At 44.5% G+C, this 27,738-nt stretch overlaps 1 protein-coding gene across 1 annotated transcript in view; it reads left to right on the top strand.

The window, feature by feature from the left end:
- SETBP1 (SET binding protein 1) overlaps positions 1-27,738 on the top strand; it is a gene marked incomplete at its 3' end in the record, with an annotated part of 386,054 nt that overhangs the window by 165,865 nt on the left and 192,451 nt on the right. The window contains exon 2 of the mRNA XM_010842038.1: positions 21,848-21,901. Coding sequence (XP_010840340.1) covers positions 21,848-21,901 — 54 coding nt within the window. The remainder of the gene's footprint in view (positions 1-21,847; positions 21,902-27,738) is intronic.

The raw sequence follows: 27,738 nt of genomic DNA, 5'->3' as shown, positions 1-27,738 counted from the left end.
AAACATTTTTTTTTTTTTTTTTCCCTCTAGGAGTGGTTTTAAAAATGCAAACAAAATGAAACAGATGAGAAGAGTTGCAGATTACATTTCTGACAATACGTAATCTCCGCTTGTTTGAGCATGGTCATTAGGAAGCCTTCTGATTATTCTGGCAGCTCTGGTTTCTAACTCCCTGTGGACAGAAAGAGGCATGAAGAGAATTACATTTCTCCAAGGGTGGGGTCAAAGGTCTTTCTGTGCATTGGACAGCTGGCTCGAGTCATATTGAAGTGCCATGGCCTCAAGTGTTACTAACAGAATAGCTGATGGCCCTGTTGTCAGTTTCTTTACGCTCACTATCTATTACAAATTAAGCTGAAATTGTGGATTCTCAAAAATCAGGGGAGAAAATCTCACCTGCTCTCCCCAGTGTCCTGTGTTCATATTGAATCCCTAGTGGTAAAGGCGGGTGGATACCACACACTGTATGCTGAATGGATGCCCATGCCAGAGCCAGCCTGATCTACTCCTAGGAGGATGAGGTTGGCACTGGCCCTGTGTGCCCGCAGTGGCAACATATTAGTAAATTACCGCAGACATTTTAAGTAGAGTGTTGTCCTTGAAATGCCAGTGTGCAAAAGACAGATGCCCACATGTCCCCTCTTCCCAGCCACTGTTCCATTCTCAGATACAGCCATTCAATAAAAATATCACTGAACTGAGAGTGCAAGACTTGGGTTTTAAGCCTATCGCATACTAACCTCGTGGTGTTGAGCAGGTGATTAACCTTTCAGAGCTTTAATTCACTTATCTGAATACATTCAAATGTTTATTTCCAGCAGTGTGAGTCTGGGATGCTTTGCCTGAAGTGTGTATGAGCAGAGAGGGGAGGCGAGTCCTGAGGTACCTGGGCTCTGTCCATGATGTGTGAATGCACTGCATCAGTTACACCCTCCTCAAGGTGGGGCTGAGCCAGAGATGGGGAAGGCGACGGGGAACAGCACTCAGCAGAGGGATCAGAGTCAGGAGTTCAGGTTTCAGCTCAGTCATTTTCTCACCACGTGGCCGCGGGCAAATGACTTAATGTCAATGGATCTTCAGAATGGAATTACTGATGCCTATTCAGAAAACTTGTGAGAAACAAATGAGATTTGTCTGACACATGGACACATATGAGAGCTTATTATGTAAAGACTAGTTATTACCATCAGTCGCCCACTCCATAATGGATGATTATTTATACCTTTGGAGTACCTGGTTATCTTCCAACATGACATAGAACTCAGCAAGGGAAAGATTCGTTCTCTTAGTATTGGGTCCTATTGTAAATGTTTCTAAATTGCCCCCAAGTCTTCCCATTTAGCTTTCAGCTCCCAAACTTGATCATTCTTGGTGTGAAGGATTGCACAGTGTCATGCACAAGCTGGATCTAGGATGTTCCTTTATCCCAAATCCATCGTGAAAGCTATAGTCATGTAAACAGTTAATATTACGTATTAACTCATGGTATATCATGGTATTTGCATCCCAGTCATCCACTGGGATCTAAAAGAATACATGCAACTCCCAAGGGACTGTTCCCCATGTGGGGAGATTAGAATCCCCCCTAACTCAGAGAGCCAATCCCATGCAGTTTTTCCAAGCACCCAGGTCTTGTGTACAAACCACACACTCTGTTCTTCTTTCTGTGGCCTCTTGAGAATGGTTCAGAAGTTTTGGTGGAAATAGAATACCTTTAGGCAGCCTGGAAAGAGAATTTCAGGCAGAGAAAACAAACAGCCCAAAAAAGCCTTAGTGCTTTTTGACACTGACCATGTCAAAATCCTAACACAGACACGTTCATGCAAAACTCTTTGTGTCTTTCATTCACTCTTCTGTAGACTCTCGTTATGGGTCTGCCATATCTGAGGACTGTGCATGGCCCAGAAACAGATGCAGTCATCCAAGGTCAGAGCTGCCCTCAAGAAGCTCACAATTTCTGGTCATAGACTCAGGACCTGGTCAACTTCAGAGCATCTCTGGAGGGGTGTCCTGGAGGGCATTACATGACAGCTGCCTGTAGGGGCTTTGGTCTGGCTGATGGAGCAAAGTTCATACACCCTACATCATTATCAATGTCATCATCGCCATCATCCATGAGTCAGAGTAATTATTTCTCCTGTCAACCCAGGAGCTATAAGGACAAGGCATGCTAAGTACCAAATGAGTGTTTCAGGTAGAACATGGTAGAACAGTTCAGAGAAGGGAGGTTCGAGAAACTTCTTGAAAGACTCGAGTCTTTCTTTGGACCTTAGTGATGCTCATAATCTGGATGGCCAGAGAGAAGTGGAATATCAAGCTTTACTCAGGCAGAATTTATAAATAGAGAGTGATATCTGGGCTGGGATTTCACTGCTTTTAGGGAGACGGCTCAGGGAGTTACCGGAGCTGGTGTGTTGGAAGGACTGTATAAACTATTAATGGCCCAGAACATCTTGATTCTTAGCTCCTCCTGCTCTACTTCTTTAGGCTTGTGTTTCCTTTCTCTGCTGTGCAGCACTTGGGGGAAACTCTTGTCTTGTCCTCTCTTCTCTCTTCCCCTCTTTCTTTCTTTCCTGCCATATACCCACAGGTGCCTGCCAGCCAGGTACTGTGCTTTGTTTGGGTCTTAGTGTCCTCTCCTATAAGTGAGAGTTTACAAATCCTTCCTGAGTCTAGGGGGTTTCCCTGGTAGCTCAGATGGTAAAGAATCTGCCTGCAATTCAGGAGACCCAGGCTCAATCCCCATGTCGGGAAGATCCCCTGGAGAAGAGAATGGTAACCCACTTCAGTATCTTGCCTGGAGAATTCCACGGACAGACCATGGGGTTGTAGAGTCGGACATGACTGAGCTACTAACACTTTCTTTCTTCTTCCTGAGTCTAACATCATGTGTCCCCTGCTTGCCCTCAGCCTTCCTTTGCCTCCACCTGCTCCCTCAAGTCTCTGAGTTGGAAATGTCAGCCTCCAAAGGGAAAAAGGACCTGGGTCAGGGGCCTCCCCAAGGCTGTTGAACCTCAGGTGGGCAAGGCAGCGTTTGCTGCTCCAACCTTTACTCAAGGAGCCCACATTCCGTCGGACAGCCAGGGATGCCTGCTTCATGCCCCTGGCTCACAGGCCTCCATGCCCTCCCAGGTGCGGGCAGCCCTGGGGAGTGGGCAGGAGCCGTGGCTTTGATCACACACACAATAACCTCAGCACCAAGGCATCCATGCTAATGACTTTTGATTACGAATGGATTAAATGGGACAGCAGCTGCACAGGGCAGCTTTGATTCAGGCCTGCTCAGTAATGAGATGCGCAGGCACAGGCTGGGAGGCTGCAGCCAGGAGCTCTGCCCAGCCCCCAGCCCACCTCAGGGCAGGGGGCACTTCTCAGAGATGCAGAAGAAACCAAGGCAACTCACACAGACCCTTCACTAAGCTAGCCTCTGGGGTGCCCTCAGCCTCTTCGAGGTGTCCCTTGGCTGCCCTGCCTGCTGTGCCCTTGGCCATTTGTTCACCCATGCTCTCCACCATGGCTGCGGGAAAAGCAGCCTGTTCGCTCAGTGTTCCCAGGAGGCAAGGTGTGAAGCTGCTGGTTAAATAGCAGCTGCTCTTCTGAGATGAATCCCAGGTCCAACTCAGGAGCAGCCAGCTCCACAAGGGATCCAGTGGGTCCTCTCCTCACCTAACCATGGTCATTTGGCTTATTGGAAACAGTAGAAATCATAGTATCCTCAATAATAGTCTTTGTTTATATAACAGGTGTCAAGGATGTTCATGACCGCCATCCCCAAAATATTTTCCCCAAACCCCGTGAGCTCAGCAGAATTTTTGGATCTCTGTCAGAAATAAGAAAGCTGAAGTTCAGACAGTAAAAAGGCTTTTCCCAGGTGCTGTGTGTACCCTTTCTGGATTGCTGGGGACCAGCCCAAGCTCTGTCATTCTGCCATGTAATCATCTACCAGCTCCTCTTTCCCCTTATTGGAGAGTGTCCTGAGCAGATCTAGTTTCTGATGATGGACCCATGAAAGCAGTGACCGCCTGCATGTATCTATTTTTGTATACAGATTTGGGGGAGGGGGATGAGCAGCTGCCTTGGCTAAATTGCAAGGCTCCAGGCGGGGAGAGGAGATAAGAGGGATTCAGCACCGAAGCCAAGAGTTCTTGGGGCTGTTAGATACACTAATAAATTTGACCTTGGGACATTTACTGTGTGGCCGAAAGACTTTGAAAGAACACTGGGGAATCCCCTGCTTCTAATAAAAGCTTCCACAGAAGAGCCAGCTTTTCCCACCACCTCCTGCCCACCCTCACCCTCAGCCCAGGAAGGCAAGGTATCAGCCTTCTGCCAAGGTGGCCACTTAAAACCCAGCCACAAAAGAGCCATGTCCAGAGCCTCTCCACCTTGCCCACAGCCCTCCAGGGGCGTGGGGGCAGGCAAGGGAGAGGAACGAGCGTGAGGCTTACCGCCATCCATCGCTCCTGTTAGTGGGAGACAACATGCCCTCCCCACCATCCCATTTCAGTGGTGCAAGTTGAGCCTCACTGCACCCCTTAAGGGTCTGAGAAGAGGGGGGCAACTGACCTTTATGAAGCACTGACTGCCTAGCCTCCTTACAGGCATGTATTTCATTGTTTAAACATCTCTATGAGGTAGCTAGTGTTACCCACATTTTATGGATAAGAAAACAGAAGCTCAAGATTAAGCTGCTAGGAGGTACATGAACCTGACTGATGACAATCCAGTATGGGCCTGATCGGTGTTCCCATTTCCCAGGTGAAAAAAATGAGCTCCAGGGACCGTAAATGAATGGAAGGAGGGCACAGTGCTGGGTCATCAAGGATTTGGTTAGGATTCAGGAGCCTCACCTCGGTCTAGCCTACTTTTCACATTAGAGGTTGTAGTGAAAGTCACTCAGTTGTGTCTGACTCTTTGCGACCCCATGGACTATATAGTCCATGGAATTCTCCAGGCCAAAATACTGCAGTGGGTAGCCTTTCCCTTCTCCCAGGGGGTCTTCCCAACCCAGGGATTGAACCCAGGTCTCCCGCATGGCAGGCATATTCTTTTCCAGCTGAGCCACAAGGGAAGCCCAAGAATACTGGAGTGGGTAGCCTATCCCTTCTCCAGCGGATCTTCCCGACCCAGGGGTCGAACCAGGGTCTCCTGCATTACAGGCGGATTCTTTACCAACTGAACTATCAGGGAAGCCCAGAGATTGTAAGGCCCTTCCAATTCACACATCGTTTTTCTGCTCGAGGCCTTTGGAGGATGGCGCTCCATCTCCGGAGGTACCTTTCCCGTGGTTCTCTGCTTGGCCATGTCTGCTTGTTCCTCAGAGCTCAGCTGCATTGTTGCTTCCTCAAGAAAGCTTCCCTTGATCAGGTTGCTCTTAACTCTCTACCCTAGCCATACTTTTTTTTTTTTAACTTGTCACAACTCTAAATTACACTTATTTCTGCTATTCAAAATAATTGTCTCCCTGATTAGACTCTTGAGTTTCATGAGGTCAGTATTTCTATCATATTTGTTCACTGGTGTATCCGGAGAGTGTAGACACTGCATGGGCTTGGTACTCCCATGGGCTCCATAAGACAAAGTTGAAATTTAGACCCAAATGGAGCCAGAAAACAAGAAGGAGCATGGGGTCCACAGGTCTGAAAAAACTCACACCCAGCGAATTCAACCAAGATGGAGATGAAATAGGGCCAGGTTCATCTCTTAGTCTTTTTAGCTTCTATAACAAACTATCATAAGCGTGTTGTTTAGTCACTAAGTCGTGTCTGACTCTTTTGAGACCTCATGAATTGTAGCCCTCCAGGCTCCTCTGCCCATGGGATTTCCCAGGCAAGAATATTGGAGTGGGGTTGCCATTTTCTTCTCCAGGGAATCTTCCTGACCCAGAGATCGAACTCCAGTCTCCTGCATTGGCAGGCAGGTTCTTTACCACTGAGCCACTAGGGAAGCCATTATAAGTTAGATGGCTTGTAAATAAAAATGTATCTCTCACAGTCCTAGAGGCTAGGAAATTCAAGATCAAGGTGCTGAGTGGCTTGTTATCTGGTGAGGACCTGCTTCAGTTCTTCTCACTGTATCCTCACATGGAGAAAAGGGCTAGACAGCTCCCTGGGGGTAAGAGCACTAGTCCCATTCATGAGGGTTCTACCTTCATGACATCATCCCCTCCGAAAGGCCTTGCCTCCAGATACCATTACTTTGGGGTCAAGATTTGACATGGATTTTGGGGACAAACAAACATTCAGACTATAGCAGGTTCACCACATTTATCTGAGATTTCCTTGGATTTATCTTGAATCCCTAATAATGCAGATTTCTCACTATGGCCTACACGCTGGATAAATCCCACATACCTTTCAGGTTTCCTTGCCCAGCGCATCCACAGGCCTACTGTCCACATCTGTTCTGCACTGAGGTTCTCTTTGTCAGTCACACCTAATACTCATGGGTTGCTAACATACTTACACCACCACCCACCCCAGACTTCCCAATTTTTAGAAATAACTCCATCCTTTCTAAGGCAAAATGCTGGGCGTCATCCTTCATGCCTGTCTCTCCCTGTCACTCCACAGCCAGTCCCTCAGCAAATACTGTGAGCTGTTCTCGACACAGCAGCTGGGAAACCTTTAACAGTGTGACTCAAATTGTGTGCTGTGTCTGAACTCTGCTGTGTTTAGTTATTCTGCTGCTAAGTCCCTTCAGTCGTGTCTGACTCTGTGCGACCCCATAGACGGCAACCCACCAGGCCCCGCCGTCCCTGGGATTTTCCAGGCAAGAACACTGGAGAGGGTTGCCATTTCCTTCTCCAGTACATGAAAGTGAAAAGTGAAAGTGAAGTCGTTCAGTCGTGTCCGACTCTTAGCGACCCCATGGACTGCAGCCTACCAGGCTCCTCCATCCATGGGATTTTACAGGCAAGAGTACTGGAGTGGGGTGCCATTGCCTTCTCCATTTAGTTGTTCAGTCGTGTCCAACTCTTTGCAACCCCAAGGATTATAGCCCACCAGGCTCCTCTATCCATGGAATTTTCCAGGCAAGAATACTGGAGTGGGTTGCCGTTTTCTTCTCCAGGGGATCTTCCCAGCCCAGGGGTCAAACTCAGGTCTCTTACGTCTCCTGCATTGGCAGGCGGATTCTTTACCCCTGCCCTACCTGGGAAGCCCACGCCCTGCTCTCCTCCAAAGACTCCCCATGTCCTTTAGAGTGCTATGCTATGACCGAGACCTTGGGACTAATGCCTGATGGCTCTGTGTGGCATGGCCTTGCTCTGTGCCCGTCTCCCACCACCATCCCCTTGCTTACTCTGCCCCAGTGACACTGGTCTCCTTGCTGTTTTACCACTACACTGAGCTCATGTCCGTGTCAGTAACTATGCACACTGTGTTCCCTCTGTTAGCATCGTTCTCCAAATATCACACAGCTCACTCCCCTACTTCTGTCTACTGAGATATTCTCTTGTTAGATAGACCTTTCCTGACTGGCTTACTTTAAAGCAGTACATCCTAAACTCTGCCCCTTGCTTCTGCTTTATTTTTCTCATCTTTTATTACATTTGAGAGCTTATAGCATTATTTTCAGAGAAGGCAATGGCACCCCACTCCGGTACTCTTGCCTGGAAAATCCCATGGACGGAGGAGCCTCATAGGCTGCAGTCCATGGGGTCGCTAAGAGTCAGACACGACTGAGCAACTTCACTTTCACTTTTCTCTTTCGTGCATTGGAGAGAGAAATGGCAACCCACTCCAGTGTTCTTGCCTGGAGAATCCTGGGGACGGTAGCCTGGTGGGCTTCTGTCTGTGGGCTTCCGTCTATGGGATTGCACAGAGCCGGATATGACTGAAGCGACTTAGCAGCAACAGCAGCATTATTTTATTTTTATTGTTATCATTTTACTTTATTTTCTCTTGTTGAAAACAGATTTTTTAACTTTTATATCCCAGTTCCTAGAAAAATATATATTTATTGAATGAATTTATTTCATGAATATCATCATCCTTCACATTTACTCCATTCAAAAGCTTGGCTTACTTCTACACAGATTTGCACAGAGAGCATGTTAATTTCTGGACATTGCTTCATTCAAGTCACCAGTCTGTGTTCCAGTCCAGTGGTCAGTGGGCTGTAGCAGATAGTCCCGTGGGCACCCTGGTGTGCTGCAGCCAGCTCATGGTGGCAAGAAGCATGGGCACATCTATTGGACTTGAACTGGTGGGAATATTTACACTGTGGAAATAGGGAAGTGTCTTACATCAGGCCTTTTTTTCTCCCCCAGAAAGTCAGTTGTCAGTTATTAAAGATTTTTCCAGGACAAGACTTGTTAGTAGCAGTTACTCCTTCCACTGACACAGAGCCACATTTTGCGGAGGCATTTGTAACCTAGATGATGACAACACCAGAAACCAAGAGGAGATGAGTTAAAAGCCCTTAGGATATTCTACCTGAGGCTGTATGGATATAAATATATCTGGTCATCAAATGTATTAGGAATGGCCAGTGGCAGGAGGACCAGGTATACTACAGCGTGGGCACATGGGAAAGACTGAATAATTTATGGGAGAGGCTGTGTCTGAAATCCTCTGGGTTTAGTGTCTTGCTCTTAACTTGAGATCTGTGGCCTGGAGTGGGCTGAGTAGTTTCCTCATCTGTAAAATGGGTTCATATTACCTGTTTAACGGGGAGATCTTGACAGTAAAAGAGGCAGTTAGCTCCTATTCCTCAGAAGTAGGGGGGTGAGTTTTACTGAGGCATATTTCAAGTGAATAAAGGTAGAATTTGCTGAAGACTAAAATAGGGAGCAGCACTTCCTCAGAACGATTCAAGCTGGGTGTCCATCTGTCAGAGAAGTTAGAAAAGGGGATTCCTACATTGGAGGGAGGCTGGTCTGAATAATCAGCCCCTGGATCCCTTCTACGCTAAGACTTCTAAAGCCAAAAACATCCTTAGGCAAGTCACTGACCAATTTTTTTTTGCCTCATTTCCTCCATCTGTCAAACAAGCAGGATAGTTTCTGTCCCTCAAGCGTTTCATTGTTGTTGAGATGATTAAGTGAGATCATCACCTGAAACGTTTTTAGATCTAGGAGTAAAGACATTTTATCAGTATCATACTGCACCATTCTCTTATAAAGCCACTTACACCTTGGAAAAAAGCAGCGTTCCCTGTGATATGACTGTGAAGAGCGCCTGTAAGTACTGCACTCAACAGATAACAGTGGGTAAATAATTAAAAGACAGCCCTATTGTCAAGTTGTTATGTGGAAATAAACTTGTGAGTTTTAGAATTAGGATGTGTGTTAGTATCCCATGAGGTCAAGGAAAGCCCTGGGGTGAACGGGGGAGATTAGGCCACTACTATTGACATCTGCCTCGTGTTTAGATCCAACAAGGGTAGATACAGCTTCCTACCCTCTTGTTCCTCTTGTCCCAGAGTTAAGACTTGCTCCATAGAACTCACGATGTAGCAAAAGATCCTCTGCCCTCCAAATTACGGGCTACTCTTACCTCTATTCTTAGCTGCAGTTCCTTAGATCTAGAATTTCTTTTAATTAAAAGACCTGGGGATTCCAATTCTTCTTATCCAGTTAGAAATGAAGCACAGCAAATAGCTGTAGTGGGAACAGTTACAGTGCGATTATGGAGTAACTGATTGATTATGGATACTCTCCTAAAACCAGGCTTATGTGGAGAGAGACAAGAGGCAGCTTACTTCTCCAAAGAATGGTGAAGTATGATATTGATGAGATATGTTTACTCCTAGATCTAAAAGCGTTTCAAATGATGATCTTACTTAGTCATCTCAACAACAATGAAAGATAGAAACCAACGATGAAGGGACAGAAACCATCCTGCTTGTTTGACGAATGGAGGAAATGAGGCAAAAAAAAATTGGTCAGTGACTTGCCTAAGGATGTTTTTGGCTTTAAAAGTCTTAGTTCAGTAAGAGATGGAGAGCCTGGATTCTCCTAAACACACACTTAGGCCTCACCAGCTTCTCAGTTCTGTCCAGGGTCCTGCCTCTCCTTCCACTCTGCCACTCCACCATTTTGCTATGACAACTCACTCCCAAGTACCTTTAGTAATCCACAGTTTATGCGATGCCTGATAGTGCTTTGGGTGAGGAGCAGGGCCATCCATAGCCTTTTCCAGATTCACAGCTTGTCAGATCATGAGGTGATCTTACAGAGTTTCCCATGTCAGGCATGAAATACTGAGGGCCAGGCAGGGACATGACTTGCCCAAGGTCACCAGATGAATTGCCAAGTGTAGCCCTGAAAGTGAACGTTGTCAGTCCCTTGTGGGCCCTTTGTGCTATAAATAAAGGCCTCGGCCATATGATTACTAAGGGGGTTTCAGACTAAGTTAGCAGCCACTCCCAGTCCTGCTGATACAGCATCTGTGTGTTGCATTCATTTTGTGCAGCCTCACTGAGCAGTGTCTAGAGATTACCCTACCCCACTGAGCCAGCCAGAAATTCTGAGCAGGCTTGTCCAAAACCATGTGGACCGTGAGTCAGGCACACATGTGATTTCAGGGAGAACCAGTTAAAGGATACCTTACTGGGGGAAGAGATGCAGGGAGATATAGTCCACATATGATGGCTTTTGATGAAAAGAAAATATGTTTTCCAGATAGATGATCTTATTCTTGAGAGTAAAATCATAAGAAACCATTTTTAGCGAACAGTTAGTTGAAGCAGGACTATGTGAAGTAGATACATACACACCCAGGCAGAAAAGAATTTTTGGTGAACCAGCTACTTCCAGAAGTCCTATATAAAATACACGAGGAACAGAGTTTTAACAAACTCCCAGGATAGATATTCAGAGGTTCTCTCTCTGAAGAGAACCATGCCTTCTTCAAACTTGTTATGCTAGGACTCTAGTCCTGTTTTCCAAGGGTGTTCTGTTGGCTTAATATACTGGAGAACATCATTAGAAAGCTGTGGCAGATGCTGTAGAATATCTTTAATGGTGAAGAATCATTCTGGAAGCAGCCACATGACTCAGTCGTCAAGGAGACCCTGTCCTAGGAAATGGCAGGCCAAGTAAGTACACAGCACATATCATGGCTGTAACATTGTACAGTCTTAGAGTGCAAGAGCAGGACCATTTGTGAAAGAGATTGCATGGTAATTGCGCAAACAGTTTTCAAATAGAGTCTCAAAGTCATTTTCATTTCAACCACTAGCAAGGAATATAAACAAACAAGTTCCCCTTGGTTAATTAAAATAAATAAGCAAATAACCTGATTTACATCCTTAAAAAGACTTAGTAATCTTTCTAATGAAAAACTGTAAGCAGATGTATTTGGTAAACAAAGACTGTCTTTTTTTAAAAATTTCTATAGTTCAAGAATATTTAATTTTGATTTATTAATCTTTATTGGGATATAGTTGCTTTATAATGTTGTGTTAGTTTCTTCTGTGAAGCAAAGTGAACCAGCTCTATGTGTACATGTAACTCCTCTTTTTTGGATTCTTTCCCATTTAGGTCCCCAGAGAGCACTGAGTAGAGTTCCTTGTGTTATACAGAAAGTTCTCATTAGTTATCTGTTTTATACATGGTAGTGTATATATGTCCATCCCAATCTCCCAACTCATTCCACTTCCCCTTCCCCCCGTCCCTTGGTATTGATACTTATGTTCTCTATGTCAGTGTCTTTATTTCTACTTTGCGGATAAGTTCATCCGTGTCATTTTTCTAGTTTCCATGTATAAGCAATATTCTACAATATTTGTTTTTCTCTTTCTGACTTACTTCACTCCGTATGACAGTCTCTAGGTCCATCCACATCTCTGCAAATGGCACAGTTCTGTTCCTTTAGATGGCTAAGTAATACTCCATTGTGTATAAGTACCACATCTTCTTCATCCAGTCCTCTGTTGATGCACATTTAGGTTCCTTCCATGAGCTGGCTTTTGGAAGTGGTGATGCACTGAGTATCCGGGTGCGTGTATATTTTTGATACATGTATGGTTTTCTCTGGGTATATGCCCAGGAGTGGGATTGCTGGATCGTATGGTAGTTCTATTTTTAGTAAAGGACCTCCATACTGTTCTCTATAGTGGCTGTATCAATTTACATTCCCACCAACAGTGTAAGAGGGTTCCCTCTTCTGTACACCCTCTCCAGCATTTATTGTTTGTAGAATTTTTTGATGATGGTCATTCTGCTAGTGTGAGGTGATAACTTATAATTTTTATTTGCATTTCTCTAATTATTAGTGATATTGAGCATCTTTTCATGTGTTTATTGGCCAACTGTATGTCTTCTTTGGAGAAATGCCTACTGAAATCTTTCACTCATTTTTAGATTGGGTTGTTTGCTTTCTTGATATTGAGTTGCATGAGTTATTTGTAAATTTTGGAGATTAATCCCTTGTCAGTTGCTTCATTTGCAAATATTTGCTCCCATTCTGAGGGTTGTCTTCTCATTTTGTTTATGGTTTCCTTTGTTGTGCAAAAGCTTTTAAGTTTAATTAAGTCTCAATTGTTTATTTTTGTTTTTATTTTCATTACTCTAGGAGGTAGGTTAAAAAAGATCTTGCTGCAATTTGTGTCAAAGAGTGTTCTGCCTATGTTTTTCTCTAAGAGTTTTATCATATCTGGTCTTACATTTAAGTCTTTGATCCATTTTGAGTTTATTTTTGTGTATGGTGTTAGAGAGTGTTTTCATTTCATTCTTTTACATATAGCTGTTACATATAATTTTCCCAGCACCACTTACTGAAGAGACTGTCTTTTCTCTATTGTATATTTTTGTCTCTTTGTCATAGATTAGGTGACCATAGAGGTGTGGGTTTATCTCTGTGCTTTCTGTCCTGTTACATTGATCTATATTTCTATTTTTGTACCTGTACTATACTGCAAACCCTGTATTGCTGATGTGCTCATTTGTGGCCAATGCTTTGCTACCCCACAGACTGTAGCCCACCAGGTTCCTCTGTCCATGGAATTTTCCAGGCAAGAATACTGGAGTGGGTTGCCGTTTCCATCTCCAAACATTCTATTAGCTAGAAGAAAAAAAGGAAAGGAGGAAGGGAGGAAGGGAAGCAGGGAGGGAGGCAAAGGGCCTGAACTTGGTTAGGGAGAGAATAGCCACATGATGTATCAGTGCAGACCCTGTGAGTCCTTGGTCAGTCAGGGTTCAGGAACGAAGCTCCTTTGGGAAAAGTCAACTTGAATTCAGAGAAATGTGAGGGGAAGATCAAGATGTTACCTTAGATGCCTGTACCGTGAGCCTGCGTGGGGCTGACGGGAAGTGAGAAGTCTGGCTGTTCCATGCATGATGGGTCATCTGGGGTCTGACTGGCTGTGGTTCCAATGTCCCTGGGCCGGGGATGAGACCCTGACACCAAAGGGAGGGAGAAAGCACCGTTCCATTTAGTGGTTCCAGAGGGGGTCATGGATGCCTTAGACAGAGGAATGGACTTGCCACGATTTCAGAGCTATGTTCAAATTCCAGTTCTGCTACTTTTTGCTCTCATAACTCTGGGTAAATCAGTTAACCAATTTGAGCTTCAGTTTACTCAACTGTGAACTGGTGAAAAATGATACTGTCCTACATTAATAACGTAAAGATTAAGAGGAATACTAAGTTAAAGCATCTACCTGGTACAATAAAGGGCCAAAGTAGATCCTAAAAAATAATATTTTTTTTTTATCATAATTGCCAAGAGTTCAGGGTAGGCTTTCAAAGGAGGAGATTCTTCCACTTTACCTGTGGCTTACAAAAGCTGTGGCTACCTTCAGCTACAAGGCTCAGCTCTCTCTACTGGATCCAGCTGGACTTTATCCCTTTTAGATATTCACCTGTAATTGTGATTAATTGCTCTAGACTTGGCCTGAGAGACCCAGAGTCTCAGCCAAATTGGCTACACTGAGCTGAGGAGCCAAGCTTTTGACTCCAGTGCTCGGATGCTCTCTGAAGCAAGCACCTTCTGACTTTTCCATTCTCTGCTGCTGACTGAGCCTAGGGGTGTAAATCAGTTCCCTTGGATTTGCCAAGGAGATGCATTAGAAAACTTTAATACTAGTCTTGGAGCCAAATGAGCAGATCATCTGGTCAGTTTGAAGCAGAAATGAGGTACCGGATGAAAAGACAGAGATGAGGGTGGGTTCTCCCCTAGTATCCAGCTTCACTTGTGATGTTCAGTGAGGGCAACCTCCTTTCCTGGCCTTTATAGACTTTGGGAATAGCTCATGGACGCTTCTGATGCAATGTGAATTTTGCATTTTGTTCAAAGAAAAGAACCAACAGCCCAGATCATGCTCCTGGAAAGCAACATGTCCTTAGCTCCTTTCTTTTCTGATGTTAGTTATGATTTCTTTTTTAAATTTATTTTATTTATTATTTATTTGACTGCACCAGGTCTTAGTTGGGGCATGCAGGATCTTTAGTTGTGTTGCTATACGCAAACTCTTAGTTGTGGCATTTGGAATCTACTTCCCTGACCAGGGATTGAACCTGGGTCCTGTGCCTTGGGAGCATGGAGTCTTAACCACTGGACCACCAGAGAAGTACCTAGTTATGCTTTCTTAAGTATGTAGTCTGCTGAACTTCAGATGGAAAAAAAAAAATAGACATCACTGCCTGCACAAAGTGGAAAGGAAAGAGAAAGCATTTTCCCGATGAGTAACTCATGGCAAGTATTAAAAAGGCTGATTTCTTACAATGAGGTCTGGTCACACATCCATTCCACTCCTAGTAAGAGATTTCTCTCTGAGCATCTTTAAAGAGGTAAGCTGGTTAATTCTCTTACTCCAGGTATATTCTGTTAGCATCAGAGTGGCTTGTTCACTACGTAGGGGCCTTGTCTTTCAAGATATGCACTTTCAAATTTTCTTTTTTTATAGTTTTCAATCAACTAGATCTTAAATGGAAATTCCATATAAAATGCCAGTGAAAGTGTGGCATTCTGGCTAAAGTGGGATGGGGACCTGGATCTCCCCAAATCATCTTCTCTCACCCACTTTGCAATCCCTTGTTTAGAATCCAAAGCTCCTTGGGGCACAATCTGAAAACCACTGTTCTCTATCTGTCCTTTGCATGGTTCATTTTGAAATATCAGAGGCATCATAGAGGACCTGATAGACCTTCTATTAATAGACACTACAAAAGTAGTGGGGGGCATCATGAAGTATTGTGATGTAGTGGAAGGGAACATGCATTCACCAAACCAGGTTTCCATGCCTCCCCCCACCTGCAAATGGTGGAACCCCAGAAATGACTTAATCCTCCTGAGCTACTTTTTACCAAAATGGATAATAAATGAGGATATGGACATTCATGTCATTAGTTTATACCAAATTTACCTCTGTAAACTTCCCACCCAACTCCACACAAGATGCCCTTCATCCATGAAATCCAGTTTCTTTGGTTGGCAGAACAAGGCATTTAAAAAGAATTTTACTGGGAAGTTCAAAAAGGGCAGGAGGAGCTTCTATAGGTTCACCAGATTCAAATTACACGAAATAAGACTTTTTGTCTCAGTGAGTTCCAGATTAGCGCATTCAGAGGCCTCTTCTGTTGTTAGGCTTGGTACTTGTAGCTCTAATCTGCAAGAAGGATTAAATACATGCTCACCCAGAAGTTGAAATATTATAACTGTGACTTGGACAGCAACCAAATATGCACACCATTCTAAGAGCATAGGTTCTATGTACAGGATCACACGTAGAATCTTTAAAAGCAATGTAAGAGCTCTTTTGGCTGCATGTCTAGGGGAATTTGTTACAGATCTCATCTATAAATATTAGAATCCCATTATTTAAAAAATAATAAAAGAAAAGTATAAGCCATCAAGACCAGACTTGCTTGGGGTTATATTCAGTTATTATTAGTCATCCTCGTTGCTCTTTGGAACAGAGCCTGAAATTAAGACTGGAGGTATCAGTGGTTTCAGGTTTAACCTTTAAAATTCCTAGAGGCTAAAGGGATTTAGCTGAGGGATTTAGCAAAAGGACACTCAGCCCAGCTAGGATGGCCACTTCAAGTGTGTAACTTAGGCTGTGAAGAAGCTGGCTGCCTGGCCCCTGCACCGCCCACCCTGCATGCTTTGGCAGCTAGGATGGATGCTTTCCGAATTGTAAGGTTGTTTACCTTTGGTTTGGATGTGGATGTGACCACAGCCTCTCTGGGATGGTGACCCCGTGTAGCAGCTTGAGTGACCATCTGTCTAAATTCCTATTTGCACACCAGTAATAGAGACACAGTGCAGGACTATCTCTTTGCCCTCCTGTCTGTCCTTCTGATTAGGAATCCTTCCAGAGAGTGTAGAAGTGTTTTGTGGGGGAGAATTCCTGGAAGAAAAGAGAGAGAGGAGACTAGATAAAGTCCATCACACCTCTTTTATCCCTGAGGTTAGAGAGACTGGGGTACTGAAACTGTGGGGCCAGAAGAAACGTGGAATTCATATTATACATGGTAAAATGAGACCTGAATAGGTGAAGCGACACCAAAACAGATCCCATAGTGAGTGGAGGCAGACCCGGGGCCAGGACGTGAGTTTTTACCCTCTGAGTCTAAACTTTCATGCAGCAGTGTTCCAGCTATCATCCTGTGAGGAATAGCAACCCGGTGGTTCTGTTTTACCTTTCTTAATTCAGTGTCCACATTTCCTTTTGTGTTCCTGGAACTCTGTTGCAGGCTTACTCATGGTTGGTTCCAGAGCCTTTTGCTTGGTAGAAACCAAGCTTTCTTCCTTAGCTTTCTTTCCTTTACTCTGTCTTAAGCCCTGACTTACTTTGCTGCTCTTCCCTCCCACTTTTGAGTCTCCCAGCCCCGGGTATTAGATCATCTAAATCTTTCTTTGAGTTGCATACATATGGTTGGCTTTGTTGCTTCTGATTTGTCCGCTGGTTAAGTCACTCTTTCTGGGCCCCAGTTTCTAGTTGATTCCTAACAACTCCAATCGCACACATAATTGGGTGTTTGTGTTGCTTCCTGGAACGCAGCCTTACACACAGGCTATCCCCAACTGTTCCGTGGTTTGAGAAATTGGGGTGAGATGCAGTTCATGGTCCATCCTGTAGCCAAAGTAAGAAGCAAGTGAAAGCTTCACAGCATGAAGAGGGGAAAAAACATCCGTTTCCTACAAAAATAGGAAAGGGAAAGGAGAATAGATTGAAAAGAGGACAGATGAGATAAAAAGCATACTTAATGAAAGGATGGTGTCTTTAAGGGAAATTTGAATAAGGGTCATTTGTTCTCCCAAAGCAGTCTTTGCCCTGTTCCTTTATCTGTGTACCTGCCTACCTCCGGATCTACCACCCACCCATCCATCCTGCCACCCGTCCATCTCACATGTTGTCATCTGCTTTTCTGGCCCACGTCAAGTGGATATTGGAGAAGAGCAAATGACCCAGAGCATCCCTAGCACAGCCAGGCTTCGTTGCGTCCAGCTGCGTGTCTACAAGGCTGAGATCCTTTCAGCCACATGTCGAGTGTGAACCCCCCGCCCGTGTTGTATCAGGAATTCCGTTCCTAGACGCCTGTGTCCTGGGTCAGCCAGAGGCACTGGTGGAGACATACTAGGCCCCACCCTACCCAGATGTAGTGTGTCCTTTTGATGAGGGGAAGTGATGGGGCTGGAGGTCACAGAGCAAAGTGGAGCAGCCTCCTCCCCTCCTTTGAAGGAAGCTCTGGAAGCTGTAGACTTTAGCAGGTGAAAAGGAAGCTGTTTGAGAGGCAGTCTGAGGCCCATGGAGGTCCCAGGGTGATGCTGGCTGCAGCTGTGCTGGGGGTGACTTCTGATGCCGGACCGGAAGTAAAGGGATCCCATCCAGTGAACTGGGTGCGAGAGGAGTGCAAACGGAATGCCTGTGCAACGAAAGTTGTTTCTCTCACCCGAGGGGCCCACAGCTGCCTTCATCTTCCTCTAACCCACCTGCTCCCCAGCCTGCCCTTTGGGCTTAGAGAGACCCAGAAAAAAAACTGAGCTTGCGCCAAGAGAGAAAGTACAGCTCCTCCAAAATGGAAAGCAGGGTCATCGTCCCAATGTTCTGAATGTGGACTGTTGCAGAGAGCAGGGAGACGTGTCAGGAATGAGAACGGTCTGAGACAGGGCCCCAGGATCACTGCCCAGCTCCACCAGGGAGATGAAAGAATTTTCTCCTTCCTTTGCCTTTTAAATGTAATTCCGTCTGCCCTTCTCCCCCACACCCGCCCAGCTCTCTTGCTGGGAGCAGTGCAGACATTCAGCCATCCTGGGAAAAGGCAGGATCCTTTTCATTACTGCTAGCCTGATTGAAGTCCCCAGAGCTAGGGAGGATTGAATTTTCCTCCCTCTCTGCCTCCCCTGTCCTGAATCCCTCCCCACACAGCTAGGATGCTCCGAGTAGTGAACTGTTGTCCTGTGGGATGGGATGAGGACGGGATCTGGTTGTGGGGGACAGTTTGGATGGTCTGTATCAGTGCTTTTGAGGACACTCCTTATGGAAGAACATTCTCATCTCTTCTTGGCCATGCCTCCGCCTCTCCTGAGTGCTGAGCCCATCTTCCCTACCTTCAGGACAGAGGCCAGCAACCAGGCATGCCTGGGTGTGAGGCTTGGACTGGACCAAGACAGTCACTTGTGGATATTTCTGCAGAGGGCCAGGGGTCATGGACCCACACAGGCTTGTTGTTAGCTTAGCAGTGGGCTTGAAGAAGCCACTTCTCAACTTTGTGCAAAACAAGGACTTAGTCTAGAGGTTTCAAATTTGTTTTAGTGGCAGAACATTTGTTCTCAAATGAAACTATTTACATGAAAAAGAAAAGCTGAGCTGTGCTGGTTGAAAGGAGGGAGAGATGGACAGAGTGGGGATCTTCTGTCTATACCACCTCTGCTCCTCTAGTTGCCCAGCAGAGGTGGCTCCTGAGCTGCCTGGAGACACAGTGATTTCCTCATCCATCCAGGGAACTTTGGCTGTCTCTTTCAAGTTCTGACAAGACTGGAAGTCTTTTTTGTAAGACTGGAAGTCTTTTTTGGGGGTCCAGATTTAGGTGGTCTTCAATTCTGAAATATTGAACTTCCCGTTGTGTATTTCTAATCTGCACCTGAGCTCCACACTTCAGTGCCTGAGGACCAGTTCTTTCTCGTTTCCTGGGTGCAGAATGTGGAATCACCTATGAAACAATCAGCTATAGAAAGGGGTGTGTTCAAGGAGTGTGGTTTATATTTTGCCCATACTGTTCTTTCTTCAATTTAACTTTGACTCGTGCATGGAAGCATAAGCTGATATTCTCTAGTAAAATCTATCATGGATATAGAAGGATTTGTTCCCATGTTGGAGCTGATTAATTCATCCAGATATTTGACTGCTTACTTCATGCAGGAAGTGCTCTAGGTGCTGTGCATTCTAGGTGTCATTTCCTCTTGTCAACTTGAAGGATGTCATAGGCTGTCTCTCAGACATCTCAGCAATTTAGTCATTCTAGTCCTCACCTCTAGTTTGACAGTATTCCCCACTATTTGACCAACAGGCATTCGATGACTAATTGTACGTCAAGACTTTTCTTGAGAAATGCAATAGTTATGTGAGATATAAACCATTGTCTTGTTGTGCATGGGCTTGTTTAGGCTAAAAAAAGGAAAATTTAAACACACACACACACACACACACAACAGCACAAGATAAAACTTTAAATAATTAAGAACTAAATTGTAGGAATTCCCTGGCAGTCCAGTGGTTAGGACTCTGTACTTCCACCACAGAGGGCACAGGTTTGATACCTGGTCAAAGAACTAAGATTCTACATGCTATGCGGCACAGCCAAGAAAGAAAAAAGAACTAAATTTTATGCATCTTTTGCTTTTCTAGGAGAAGGGAAAAGGATATAAGTTTTCCAGCGAGGGTGGGATAGATCCTAATTTTGTTGAGCTTGGGACATTAGGAATAATAACCCAAAATGCCATATCTCTATTTCCATTCAACCTGGATATGATCATTACTCAATCCCAAGCCTCTGATTTGCCAAAATAGTGCGAATGCTAAGATGCTCTGAACACCCCTGTGGTTTATTTCTGTTGCAGCATCTCAGGACTAGGAAGAACTGGATGTTTGGCTTTCACTTCTGTTGTCTCGTAAACCTTGTAAAAAGGCAGTAGAAGAGTTCCTGCCGTACCTGTGTGACCTAAAAAAGGCTATTTAACCTCCCAAAGTCTCAATTTTCCCATCCATAAAGTGGAGATACTTTCTATCTCATGAAGGAGTTTTGAAGATTAAAAAAAATTCTGTAAAAAAAAAAAATTCTATAAAGTAGCAACCACGATAGATTCCCTCCCTTCTTCCTTAAAGCACGCCATGGCTGGCAGGGGATAATGCAGAGCGAGCTGCCTGCTGGGGTTGGTAAACCCCTTTCCCATGTCTTCTTCCCACTGCCCACCTGAAGGGGCTCCCTGCATTGCCACCTTGCCCTTTTCAAGGCTCAGTTCAAACTCTTATTTTAGTAACCCCACCCTGACCTTTCTTGCCCTACGTTGTTCACAGTTTAACACTAACACTCTACTCAAACTGACACATGCGTGTCTTACCCTTGGACCAAATTGTATATTCCTTGCAGGCAGAGATGTCTTATAATTATGTTCCGGCCCCAGTGTCTCATCACGTGCCCTTGTGGCTTGTTGGTGGCTGTGTTTGCAGTCAGAGGGGCTGAGCTGCCGCTCTCTCAGGATAGTGCCACCTTTCCAGGCAAATTCCACGTCCCCTGGGGTTGGGAGGTGTGGCGGGAAGCTACCTGCAGGCCTGGGTGTAGGGAGAGAGGTACAGCTTTTGCAATCTCCATCTCCTTCCTATTCTATCCCAGAGTTTACACCACTTTGTGCATCATTTTAGGCAAAGTCATTGCCTAAAGAGCAATGAGCTCAGTTGAACTTTTCTGAGCTAAAGAGCCCAGTTGAGCTTTTCTAAGGCTGGAGGCACTGCAGCCCAGCATGACTTCCTCTCTTTCCTGAACCAAACAAAATATTGTTACAGCAAACATGAAATCTCTCTTATTTTTCACAAACGCTCTCCAGGCCTAACAAAGCTAGCAAGCAGTCACACTCCTTGAATCAAAATAAGCATCTGCCTCTTCTCTCTTTATCCCGCTTTCCCAGCATTTTTGAGCAACAATTAAGAATGTGAGTATTTTATTAATTCATCTTAGGACTCCACTGAGTGTTTTCTGGATAGCATGCGAACGTATTAAAACCTTAACTTTACCCTTTAATATGGATTGAACACACAGATACAGAATGTACATAGCCTACTTATCCATCAACATTGTTCATGATAGTTGGACTGATAAACTCTGAATATTTCAAAAGTATATAAAATGAAAGGCAACATACAGTAAAGGGAAACTGAGTCATGTGCAGCTGGGGAGAGGATAGGGCCATTTTCACTGGTCTGATTTTTAAAAAAGAGGAGGAAGAAGCAACAGCCCTCCCGGAGGAGATGGGCCTTTAACTGTCTCTTTTACTTGTGGTATCACAGGATAATTTCATAGTAGGAAGGAAGTCAGGGACCCTCTCCCTAAAGAAGTGTGTGAACTCACATGCAATTTGTATTTACAATCTCAGGGACTCTGTGGATCCGTTGGAATCCATTCATAGTTCATGCTGCCTAACTTAAGACTGAAGGATTGATCACACCTGGAAAGAAGATAGAAGGCAGCAGAGACAGTCAGAAATAGAGTAGACAGGAGCTGAAAAGGCCATTGCTTCCAGGCTACTAGCCCAGAAGCACTGCATTTGCCTTTTGTGGTTCTGCTAGTTAGCCATGGCTCTGGGCTTGGTCTGATCCATTGCTGATCAGTTGTCCTGGGGACGCTGTATGCAAACTGTTGAGAGGTATCACTAAGGAAGACATCTTTGTTCTTTTCCAGCTCCTCACAGCCAGTGACCTTGCAGCCAGCGACCTCAAAGGATTTCAGCCACAAGTAAGTTCCACTGATCCTTTTATGAATTTTGGTTGTGAGAAAACAAAGTTGGCACCAGGGCACAAACCCCCACCTTGGATTTCCAGTGTCTCTGACTCAGGGAACCAGCCTTGACAGTGACTTGGTAGTTTGTCATCTCCCACTGGCTCCTCTCAACTCATCACAAACGAAACCACCTCTTTCTGCTTCCTTAATATTTTATAGTGTGAAAGAGAGTAGACCAAGCTGCTTGGAATGTGTGGTGGTGGGTGATTCAGCATAGGAAAGGGTTAAACCAAGAATGTAGAAGGTGGGATTTTCTCCTGCATTTCTCCTCTTTGGTACTGGGTACTCCCATTTGTGAAATCTTTGTGAGAGAATGCCTTGTAGCCACAGTCTGGGGGCCAGGTAATCTCAGACTCCGCAGAGGCAGATGGTTGAGTTTTGCTGATCTTGGGTAGAAAATGGGCCATTATTATCTCTAGTCAGAATGCTTTTTGGAGGTCACTATGAGCAAGCTACAAGAGGCACAGGCAAAGTCTCTCTTGGGACCTCCCTGGCAGCCTTGAAGATGGAAAATCACCTTGCCTGTCTTTGGAAGGAAGCTTACTGTCTCCACACAAATGCATAACCCATCCCCCACCCCCGCCACACACAAATGCATACCAGACACACACAGTCCTTGTGTTCCGCATGGATCCCAGTGTAGATAGAATGTGTATGCAAAGACAGATAAATCCAAGAGCAAGAAATGAGATATCTCACCCCTGCCTCTGTTCCCCTTTGAGTGGGAAACTTCCTGTCACAACTCAGTGCTGCCCAAGACCCCACCTGCCGCACCTCTGCAGGGACTCCCAAAGGCAGAGCAGGTACTTTCTAATACAAGAATTCCATAAACTTGAGGATGTTTTCTTCTTTAAACACGTTTTATAGCCAAGAGCTCACTGTACCCTTACTACACTTCCCCCATGTGGAGCGTATCCTGTGGGTCCCCTTTTACTGCTGGAGGAAACTGAGACCCCAAGACCTGGGGAGAAGAGGCCTCAGACCACTGAGAGCACTGGGGACCAGATCGGAAGTAGAGTAAGAGGCTTGAGGGAGACAGTGAACAAATTCCAGGGCCCCGCTGCTGAGAGTCAAAGATAAATCCATGTACGGTTTGGGGTGTTTTGATCACAGCTTGTTAATCCTTCTGTCAGGACGCAGTGAGGTTTTAAAAATAGTCAGGAAGCCTTTTGACAATATTGAAAAATGATAATTTATTCAAGTAGTTATTCACATAATGCACACAAGCTTTCAGGTGAGCTCAGAGAATGTAAAACAAAAATAAAAGAAAATCGATTCATGTCCCACCCACCTCCACACCTATACTCACACACAGTGGCAGCCCGGCCAAAGATTTGTTTTTATTTGGAATTTATAGAGGCTTTGTACTGTGTTGCTTTGTGGCTTGAAAAGGATACATAGTGGAGACTGACTTTATGGAAGGTGTGCGTGTGTATGGGTGTGTGTGTGTATGGGTGTGTGTGTGGTTTTGGCATTATTTCTGAGTTGATCATATTCTCTGTTTGTTGAGCCCACAGTTCTAAAGATATTTGATTTAAAATGAACTATTGTTAGATATATTGGGGGTCTGCCCATAACACTTGAGGCCATGATCCTGGAAACGCAGCTCCCCTGCTCCCTGCCGGTTACACTGCGGTGACTGGTGCAGATGGCTCACTCCCTTGGTTCCGTCTGACCTTTCCACATTATTCCATTTGTGTGTCATTCCCCTGCGGCTGGAATATAAATGTGTATTTTTCACTCCTCAGGATGCATGTTCCTGAGGCCAGGAGGCCCTGGGAATCTTGTGGTCAGAGTGTAGTGCCCAGATCAAAGTCAGTTCTTCAGTGTTGTTCCTAAATCAAAAAGGCCCGGATGTGTCTCGCGTCAACACCACCCTCTTGGGTGCTTTTCCAGAGAGAAACAGGACATTGCCCACACGTTCGGGGCTGTGCACCAGTTCATTGACTTCTGTTATTGTTTTCCCTTCTCTCTGGGTTTCAGGTGAAACTGATCCCCAGCATCCTGATGTCCAGTCATTCATGGGTGTGTTCTTTCCCAGGAACTGTCACTGACTTTCAGGAGGCAATTCACTGAGGACCCCTCCCTGGGCTCATTGTCAGTGGGCCTGTTGGCGTTCACCTGGTCCACATTCACCACTTGCATGGAAAAGTTTTTGTCTTTTTTTTCCTTCCTTGAAGCATTTCCTGCTGCAGCCTCTTAGGGAAAATAGTCATGATTTTCTCTCTCATCCTTGCTGCCCCTCCAGTTTGAAGGTGTGGAGAGCAATGAGTGTACGAGTCTGACCTCTCCTGTCTCCTGTCTCTCTCCTTCTTTTCTTCATCCAGATAAAGAAGAGGAGGGTCAGGAAGTCACTGTCAGCCTTTCTCCCTGTGATTATTGGCTTGTAAAGGCACCATGTTCATTCCTGGAAATAAACACATTACTTTGAAGGTAGAGCCTGATGCTGAGATTTTACAGCCTGTGCACTAGGGCTGAGAGTTCTTCCTGGGTCGGTGAGCTTGGCTTCTGTGCTGGGTGAGCAGGAAGAACTGCCTTACCGGAGGTTACTAGTCTCAGTAGGTTGAAAAAAACACAGATGGAAAGCCTCCTGAAATTCACACCTATGTCACCCAGACTCTTCTCTTAATATTTGGTCCCCTGCAAACACATCTTTCATTTTCCAACACCTTGTTCTTCCTGCCTTTGAAGGAATGAACATATTTGAGCCCCCTCTTCTTATCCTTGGATGACTAGAAATGAGGACCCTCATCTACCTTTCCCAGACCATCTCTCTCCATTCTTGAAAGGATTAAAAGCAGTAGAAGCTTAGTAGAAGCCCCACAGTCATATGACTTCTTCATTTTATTTTTACTCTTTTTTTCCTCTGAGTTAAGAGCTATAAGTTTGTTCACTGTAAAAACTCCAGAATATGTGAAGGTGGTAAAAAAAGTACAGTCTTCTAATTATAAAATAAATAAGTCCTGGGGATGTAATGTACTCCACGGTGACTATAGTTATATTTGAAAGTTATTAAAAGAGTGAGTCTTGAAAGCTCTCATCACAAGAAAAAATTTGTAATTCTGTGTGGTGATGGATGCTAACTGTAAAAAGTAACTAAAAAGAAGAAATTTGGAAAATATTTCGAAAATTTTGAAAATCTTTTTCCACCCCAGAAATACTTATAATGACATTCTGGAGTATAGTCTTACCATAATTATTGTGCAAAAACATACACATCTATGGGATTTTAAAAAAAAATTGACACTCATATTTTATATGCCTTTTAACCTTTTTTGTTTGTTTGCCTGCTTTTCATGTCACTGGAAAATCTTCTAGCAGCTAGCTATTTTTGTCTTCTTGCTAGTACCATCATTTATTCACCACGCCCCTCTTGCTAGACATTCCATTCCTTTTGCAGGCTGAGCTCTCCAGGAGCAATCCAAGGCAAATGCGAGATCCTCTGCTCTCATCTAGGATACAAATAGCAGCCACAGCTTCTTTGCAGTTAGTTCTTTGCCTCTCCTACAGGCATCTGACGGTTGTTTAAATTTTGTAGTAAAGTGTCTGTGTATATGCCCATGGGCATTTAAGCACATGCTTACAAGGGCCCTGGTGGGGGTGTTAGGAAGAAACAACCATAGCCTGGGGCCCAAGCTCAGATGCAAGTGTCATCTGTCCATCTGCCGTGCTGGAAAGCAACCTTGAGAAGATCCATACCCCAAAAGAGAGCACCGACTAAAGGACTTGGTTCTCACCTGCTTCATAAACGCCCCACTGTCTCAGTGGAGAGAGGAGGCTTCTTATAGGAAAAATTGGATTTTACTTCAAGTATGCCTCAATGACAGGATTTTGGGAGGCAAGTGTAATAGCTGTTATATAAGGGTAGCTATTTTAAAGAAATTTTTTAAATGGCTATTGCTGTTATGGCCAAGAGGACATTTGCAGTGAAAGGTAAGAAGAGTCACTCCGAACACATGGGAAAACATTTTTCAGTTCAGAGAAAACAGGACTTTCAGTCATTGAGCTGCCATTTCATTCAAAGGTGCCCATGGAGAGCTATGTGCTGCACAGACTCTCCCTCAGAATTTGGCAGTTCTGGAATATTCTACCACTATTAGCTTTGTGAACCTGGGGAAGTTGCCTAATAGCTTTAATCCTCTTTTTCCTTATTGAGCAAAAAAGCTGTGCTGCTTATCCCACAGATTGTTGTGAGGATCAAATGAGACAATATTGTGAAAGTAACCTAGCATGGTGGCTGCCACATATAGCAAATTCAACTTTTCCTTTCGTTAGAGAAGTGTGTGCTTAGTCGCTCAGTTGTGTCCAACTCTTTACAACCACATGAACTGTAGCCCACCAGGTTCCTCTGTCCGTGGGGATTCTCCAGGCAAAAATACTGGAATGGGTTGCCATGCCCTCCCCCAGGCAGAGAAGTTTCAGTTCAGTTCAGTCGCTCAGTCATGTCTGACTCTTTGCGACCCCATGGACTGCAGCACGCCAGGCTTCCCTGTCCATCACCAACTCCCAGAGCCTACTCAAACTCATGTCTATCATGTCGGTGACGCCATCCAACCATCTCATCCTCTGTCGTCCCCTTCTCCTTAGGTTAAATTATTTAAGAATTCAGATGAAGGAGAAATTGTATCTATGTGAGCAAGCAAAAACGTCTTCTAGGTACGTGGGCCGAGATAGGTGAGAAGGAAGTGAGGCAGTGAACTTACTCCAGGGCAGGGGAAGCCTGGATGAAGACCAAACCAAGGGTGGAGATTCTTGGGTGTGTTATGGAGACAGAGTGCTTTAACTGCTCTGGTTTAGATGGAATATGGTGAGGATATAGCTGCAAATTAGGTTGGGACCAAATTGCACAAGGTCTCCAAAGTCCAGAAAAATAGGCACACTAGTTTAATAATCCTCCATTTATTATCTAATGTTTATTATCTATTATTCAACTTTAATAATATGTTGTTACAAAAGCCTTGATTTGGAGCATGGGCTGATTTCTGTGGTGTAAATATCCCCCCAGTGAACAATTGTAAGCTGTCAATGGTTTAGTAACCTGTTTGCAAAGTCTTTGACAGTCAGTTTTCCCAAGTTGATGTGATCAGTTCCCCACACACCCCTGGGCCAGCTTCTGTAATCATTACCATTTGCCAATCTTATTTCAGCTATACTCCCAGATATATATGTATTTTTAATTTTAAATCTGGGGAAACCATTTTTTAAAAATCCCAGTCATCAGGTTATTTTACTCATAAATAATTCAATAAGCTTTTCTAACAAATAAGGCCTTTAAAATATATTATCACAATGCCATGATGTTATTGTTTTATGTTATTACCTATAAAATATTATTTTTAATATAATATAAAAGTATTATGATATTCTTACCTATAAAAGTAACAATAATTCCATAGTATTTTCTAATGCCCAGTGCATGTTCAGCTTTCTCTGATTATCTTAACATGGATTTTACAGTTGATTTGTTTGAATCAGAATCCAGATTTTAGATTTTGACATCTGTCTGAGGACAGTGGAGCCACTGAAGGCTTGAGTATGGGGAAGAACCACAACTGTGATGCAAGAAGGTTGTACCATCGTTAGTAGATGTGATGAAATGAAGACGGGATTGAGCCAGTAATAAGCCTGGGCCATTGGTCCATATGAGACGTAGTAGCAAATGAAGCTGGGCTGGGGTCAGTGGGACATGTTCCTGAGGGAAGAAATGCCAGGTAAAGTATAGGGGCAGAATCAATGGACCTGGTAGCTACTTGGCTGACTGGACAAATAAGGGGACTGTAAACCCAAAGGTT

Source organism: Bison bison, unplaced genomic scaffold, assembly GCF_000754665.1.
Source record: "Bison bison bison isolate TAMUID 2011002044 unplaced genomic scaffold, Bison_UMD1.0 scf7180017864170, whole genome shotgun sequence".
In the NCBI taxonomy this organism is placed as follows: domain Eukaryota; kingdom Metazoa; phylum Chordata; class Mammalia; order Artiodactyla; family Bovidae; genus Bison; species Bison bison.
The sequence above is the reverse complement of the archived record's forward strand: the minus strand, read 5'-3'. Positions and strand labels throughout refer to the sequence as shown.